At 49.2% G+C, this 6,762-nt stretch overlaps 1 protein-coding gene across 1 annotated transcript in view; it reads left to right on the top strand.

Moving 5' to 3' along the window:
- The window catches only part of NRG2 (neuregulin 2), a 44,794-nt gene that overhangs the window by 7,322 nt on the left and 30,710 nt on the right, over positions 1–6,762 (top strand). Inside the window, exon 2 of the mRNA XM_009322287.1 lies at positions 2,185–2,305. Coding sequence (XP_009320562.1) covers positions 2,185–2,305 — 121 coding nt within the window. The remainder of the gene's footprint in view (positions 1–2,184; positions 2,306–6,762) is intronic.

Here is a 6,762-nt window from a genome sequence, read left to right as displayed (position 1 = left end):
TGGAAGTTTTCATATTTCAGGGCTTTTTGCAAGGACTTCTTTGGCAGCTTGGTCAAATCATCGTCTGTTCTAAAACCCAGCATACACTCTAGTATGTGTACACTGCTCTGCACATTTGGCTCCCAGCTGGCTGGCGTAACGTGCCCTAGGAGGGGAGCAGCTATCTGCTGTCCCAGGGCCATGTGCATTTTCAGTCTTTGCTGAAGTATTTGCCATGTCTGGTTTGCAGAGCACTTTGGGACAACTTTGCTCTGCCCTGGATAGCTGTGAAAAGACAACCCCAGAGGCAATGGTTATTCAAGGCAAAGCATAGAAATAACTGCTTAGTGCACAACCCTGGCTCTGTCAGACAGTGGAAGGCAATGACTTCCCTGTGGGAACAGAAGACAATGGGGTTGGACAATGCATTGGTTCGAGCAAAATGAACAGTAAGCTTGGCTCTGCCTTGAGCTGTGTGCAGGTAACAGTGTGGGCTACTCCTGCTGTGCACAGCCTGATGAGCAAACTCCTCCTTCAGAGAGGCATGGACCCCATGCAGTCAGAGATAGTCCTAAAAGCAAGAGAACCAGAACAAGCTTGTTTCATTGCTCATGTGCCAAGCATCACCCAAATGTGAGAGGCTTCACAGGATGCTGGGAGCCCTCCTTTACTTGTGAGAGCGCAGACGTGCCCGGCAGGCACTGGGCTGGAGCAGGAGCGTGAGAACGGAGACCTTGGCTCTGGCGGTGTGGGCTGCAGCTGGAGGCAGCAGGGCAGGCACCCGCGGCAGCCTCTGAGCCTGCTGCGGAGGCGGGACGGGCACAGGGTCTGCCCGAGGTGTGGGGAGCAGCCCTGGCTCCCTCCAGGGCAGGCTCCGGCATGCCTCGCTGCTTCTCCCATGGTTCAGACTAGCTACTGCCTGGGGCTCTGGCTCCAGCCTTCTTCCTCGAATCCTGTCAATGAGGTGTTCAGACTTCAGCAACTGGTCTGAAGTCACTAACCTCTCCATGAGGTTCGTTCATGCTTTGGAAAACAGGATGGAGGAGGATACCTCCTCAGAAACCTCGAGTACAGCATAAAAGGCACTGGAAAGTAGGTAGTAGCCACACTGCTGGAAATGTAACTGTGTTAGGGTATAAGCAAGGTGGGTAGTCCAGAAAGGGGGACTATCCTTAATGAGATTAAGTATTCAGTTGGAAAAAGCACATGCTTTTGAGTGCCCAGCCCTTCTTTCAGTTATGTGAAGATGGGTCTGCATTCCCCAAAGCCGGTCTGCTTCTGTAACCTGTATTAGTTGCTCTAACAAAAGGTTTTTCCCTTCCTAGAAGCCTTTGTCTTGCCTATGGAGACTCTCTGTTTTGGGCTGTAAGTTTGTCTAAGTCATTCAGAGACAGGAATTGCAGTGAAATTCTGCAGAGTACCATCAGTTTTGTTTGTACCTTACATGGCTGGAAAGCTTTTCTCCAGAAAGAAATTTGGATTTGGAAAAGCATCTGTATCCCAGGAAACTTGAGTCATGCTGGCTGCCTCCCTCTTAGCACGGACCGGGGCTGACTTACTTCTACTGCTGAACTTCTGCTTGGTCTCTTGAGGCAGCCCCACTGGGGCATGGCAGAGAAATGCTCAGAAATAGGGGAGGGAGAGATGGAGCTGTTCTTGCTTTTGCGCCAGACCTGTTCTGGGGACAATGAGGGCACTTGCTTCTGGCTCTGAAAACTTGTTTCCTCCCAGAGATGTGAAGCAATGAAATGTCCCCTGCAGTATCTCTGGATCTTGGTCCAGTATCATGATGCAAATCAGGCCTCGGCAGCATGCCACCGTGACTCTGCAGCACATGCTCTTCCTAACCCTCTGCCAGCCTGCTGGTGCAGGGTTGCATGCATGTATAAGGGGAGGGCAAGGAGAGGTGGGAAAGGGGCACTTTTCCCTAGAGCATCAAAAAGATGATCTTGTCCTGACATGCTGGCTGCTTAGAGGAAGGCGTGTCCTCAATGCCTCACTCACTTGGCCACTTTTGCTGGGAAAGGAAAGGTCAAGTTGCAGCCCCAGGTGAAGGTGGGTCTAAAGGCACAGGCTGAGGTTTGTAGCTCTGGGGTTTTTACTTTGGCAAATGAACTAGCTGAAAATCATAAAAGAAAACAGAATTGCCCAACAAAGGAAATAACAATATATCCTTTTTGTGTGTGTGTTTTTTTTCCCCTGCAGTAACCACAACTCTCTCCTCCTGGTCTGGGCATGCTAGAAAATGCAACGAAACAGCCAAGTCCTATTGTGTCAATGGTGGGGTATGCTACTACATCGAGGGGATTAATCAGCTGTCTTGCAAGTAAGTGAGTGTAGTTCTTGTGTCAATATGGAAATTACTTGGCTGGGGGAGAGGAGACCTCTGTGCAACTGCCGGAGGAGGGGTAGCTCTGAAATTCTCCTGGCAATTGCAGTTTGAGCTGTGCAGGTTCAGAAAGGCAGACTAGAGGGGCGGGGGTGGGGGAGGAGGGTTCATCTTTTCTTTTTTGTGTGAGTGCCACTGTTCGCTTTTCCTGACTCTTCCTCTAAGAATATGTTTGTTCTGGCTGTTTCCTTTCCCTTTCTTCCCTTTCTCCTCTGCAGCTTCAGGGAAGATCGGGTCCCTTTTGCTCTCCCTGAGCTAGGTCAAAGCTCCGCGTTCCCCGCTGATATGTCCTCCCCTCCAAGCAGGGGGGCTTTCCCCAGTGCACAGCCACCTCCCTCCTCCATGACTGGAGGGGCTCCCTTGCTGAGACCTGCCTCTTACCTCTCCTGTATGCACCTCATGGGCCCAGAAGCAGGTTTAGCACACAACTGTTCACCACTCTGTGCCACTTTGTGGCAGGCTGTGGGTTGTTTATTTCTCCCCTTCAAATGTTAAAACCTGCAAAAAAAACCCAGGGAGACATACTAAATTATCGTTAAAATGAAATTTCTTGGAGAGGTTAAAGTGGGGCTGCATAGTCTGAGGGATGTGGAATGGGATGTGAGAGCTTTTCACCTCTGGTTCAAACCTATCACAGCCAGCAAGCCCAATAGCATCTCACAGCTCACCCTCCAAGCCTAATGGGGACTGTGAATGAAAAGTGCAGTCTGCTTGCCAGTGCTGGAGATGTAGGTACCCAAAGCACACCTGTACCTGTCCCTGGGCTCCTGCAGAGTGAGCATGAGGTGGTGCCCTGGGTGTGCATTCGCTGAGCAGATGCAGTCAGCTTCTGAGCTCACCTGGGGATCCAGGCGTCACTGTGCCCAGCTTGGAGAAGCCCAGAGATGACTATTTTCTCCCTGCGTGGCCCAGAGACCTCTCCGTGGAGATGCACAGCCAAAGGTATTTACATCTGTGGATGTCAAGCTAGTATCACTGCCACTGCATGGTGTAATGCTCACTAGGCACCTCAGCTCTTCAGGCCTTGAAGGACACATCTGAACAGAACCATCACCGCGCCTGGAAGGGTTGCGAGCTGGATTAGGCTTAGCACAACTCCCTTCTCCCAGTACTCCTTTGTTTTGGCAGGGAGCAGTAGGAAAGACCCTGTGGAAATGCATTCTGCTGAGCTCCTGTGCTCTCACTTTCCAATGCAGGATCAGCTGTGGTGGGAAGGACACAGGATGAACAGCACCTTCCAGTTCTCCCAGGCTTGCCCCTTCAGACGTGAAAAGAGCCGGGTAGGACAGAAACCAGATACTGTGGGCTTCCACGTTTCCCATGTGCGTGAAGTGAGAGCAGCCCTTGTACACCACAGACCTGTGCTTTAGGGTAGTCGTCTCTGCCATTGGCTTCTTGGTGGCACTGTAAGTTCATCTTGCCAGTGTTCCCCATAGGAAACACGGGGGAAGCTCCATATGATGAATCAAAGCCACAGCCACTATTCTGGTGTAGCTGTAGCCCCAGGAAGCCCCAGCAGTTCCAGTCTTCCCATGCTGCGGAGGGCTCAACCCTTGAAGCCTGGAGGAGTGTATGAATCAATATCTCTATCTGTAAGCAATGTGGTGGTGCCAAAAGCATAGATCTCAAGGCTGTTTCTTTTGGGAAGAACTTGAATCCAGATCAAGACTTTTCAAATTGGATCAATTTCTAATTACAGCAAGAGTTACCTGAACTCCTGCCATACGCAGCTATAATGGTAAGGCTCCGTTTTTCCTAATGAAGGATACATGTGGTAGTTATCAAGTGTCTTCAGCAGATAGACTGTTTTAACCAAAGTAATTCCAGCCTTGCGAAGAAAGAGTCTACCTTCAAACCAGGCTGCTGTGACAGCTGATGAACAGAGGGGAAGCTCAGTGATGGATTCCATTAAGATTTTATGTGCCATACGAAACAGACCTAATTGTTTCGTATCATTTGAAAGCCTTAATTCCTTACTTGCAGATGGTAAAATGATTTCCTTTTCTGATGAGTCCCAAGATACCAATTGCTAAAACCAGATGGGAATTGAATGGGTGTGTATGGAAGGGCAGCAAATTGTTAACCAAAAGGAGATGCTTTGAAGGTCTGCACTGTCACTATTCATCTGCCAGAAAAGACAGTTCTGTGTTAACAGGAACCCAGGGGACCCAAGTGCCTTCCACACAGTACAGTCACTTCTGATCTTACTGCTTGGGGAGATATCTGGATGTTCATTCTCCTTGGGTGTTTTCATCATTAAATCGTAGACTGAAGATAAGAAATCCTGGCTTTTGAAGTGGTGTAATTTTAGAGTTTCTGGACTCCAGAAGGCAATAGTTAGTTATTGAGGAATGCAGAAGCATTTGGACTCAACATAGTGTTTCCCATAAAATGGCTTTCCCAGTAACATGGAGGATTCTTGGGGAAGGCTGATGATGGATAAACGGACTTCACGTTTGCCTGCCTGCAAACTAGCAAAATGCTGAAATGTTTCACAGCTTCCTTGTTGCACCAAGACAGGAGATCTACCGCTGTGGTTTGTGAAAGGTCCAAAGATACAGATTCGGAGGAGAAACTAGAGGAGGCAAAGATGCAGGCTTTGACCTGCGTTTCTGAACTCTGTAACATGGGAGCCAGCCTTGGTCCTCCAGCCACGCCATGCCTCTGAGGCATGAGCACAGAGGAGATCAATAGGTCCTTCTGCACACAATGCCTTGGAGATCAAACAAGCTGCGTGAGCATCTTGAGCCAGGAGCAACACGTGTCCGTGTGCTGTTCCCACTTTGCTATTCTGATTAGAGTCAGCAGGGCCCTGGGGAGTCTTCTGGCACCGTGTGCCAGCTTGCGGTCCTCCTTTACTGAGTGCTAAGGAGACTCTAGCACCCTGGCACCTGTGTGATGTTACCAGCCTTTCCAATACCAGCTATCAGAAAACAGAATTTTAGAGTGTTCTTGTTCACTACCTGCCACCATCCTCTAATCAGCTTCCTGGAGTGGATTTCATTGTTTGCAGCTGTCCACAAGCATAGGAGATCCTTCCTGTAGATGTTACCCCTGGCACTCTGGAGCAAAAAGAGCAGCTGGGTTCTCAAATGATTTCTTCTCCTGAAGTGACTCATGCTTGATTTGTTACAGATATTGCCTAAATTGGCAGCTGGCCTTTCATTATTATTTTTTAACAGGCTTCCCAGAAACGTGTTCCTCCTGGTCTTTGTGCTGGTTTTGGCTGGGATAGAGTTAATTTTCTTCCCAGTACCTAGTGTGGGGCTGTGTTTTGGATTTGTGCTGAAAACAGTGCTGATAATACAGGGATGTTTTCATTACTGCTGAGCAGTGCTCACACAGCGTCAAGGCCTTTTCTGCTCCTCACCCCACCCCACCAGCGAGCAGGCTGGGGGTGCACAAGAAGTTGGGAGGGAACACAGCCGGGACAGCTGACCCCAACTGACCAAAGGGATATTCCACACCATATGACATCATGCTCAGCACATAAAGCTGGGGGAAGAAGGAAGGGAGGATGTTTGGAGTGATGGCATTTTGTCTTCCCAAGTCACCGTTACGCATGATGGAGCCCTGCGTTCCTGGAGATGGCTGAACACCTGCCTGCCCATGGGAAGGAGTGACCGAATTCCTTGTTTTGCTTTGCTTGCGTGCGCAGCTTTTGCTTTACCTGTTAAACTGTCTTTATCTCAACCCACGAGTTTTCTCACTTTTACTCTTTGATTCTCTCCCCCATCCCATCGGGGGGAGTGAGCGAGTGGCTGGGTGGGGCTTATCTGCTGGCTGGGGTTAAACCACAACAGTCCTTTAAATTCTGGGGAACAAACTGCCTGTAAACCCACCTCCTCCACCCCTTTTCAATACACTTCAGCTAGACCTTGGACAATGTGTTTTCCTAACTGGGGAAGAGCCCAGAACGGACTTGGAGCTGTTCCAGAAATTGTGTCTTTTTTGGATTGTGTGCTTGCATAATTTTGTCCTTAATTTGAAGTAAATTCTACACGTTAGTGTCAAAGGAAACCTGAACATGATACAATCTGTGCTGTTATCCTGACTCTGCAAACAGACCACCTGGAAGTTAGATGGGAGAAGTGCGATCTGCCTCAGATATTCTGCAAATTTTCAGCATAAACCCAGGAAACGACTAAGCCACACACATACAGAATTGACTCAACAGCCCCAGTAAATTAAAATGCCCCAGGCTCTTGTTGACAGGAAGAATTTCTCGACCCTTCTCCAGACCATTTTGCTCAGAGAGGCCTTACGAGTTGGACTGGTTTCTCACCATAACTGTAGGGAAGTGGCGAGTTTGAGTAGAGCAAATTCCAGTGCCTGCAGAAGGGATGCACACAAGCAAGTCTCAAGGCCTTGAGCTGGGCTGGGACACAGAAGAG

The sequence above is a fragment of the Pygoscelis adeliae genome, unplaced genomic scaffold (assembly GCF_000699105.1).
Source record: "Pygoscelis adeliae isolate BGI_AS28 unplaced genomic scaffold, ASM69910v1 Scaffold514, whole genome shotgun sequence".
Lineage (NCBI taxonomy): Eukaryota > Metazoa > Chordata > Aves > Sphenisciformes > Spheniscidae > Pygoscelis > Pygoscelis adeliae.
This window is presented reverse-complemented; position numbering and strand designations above follow the sequence as displayed.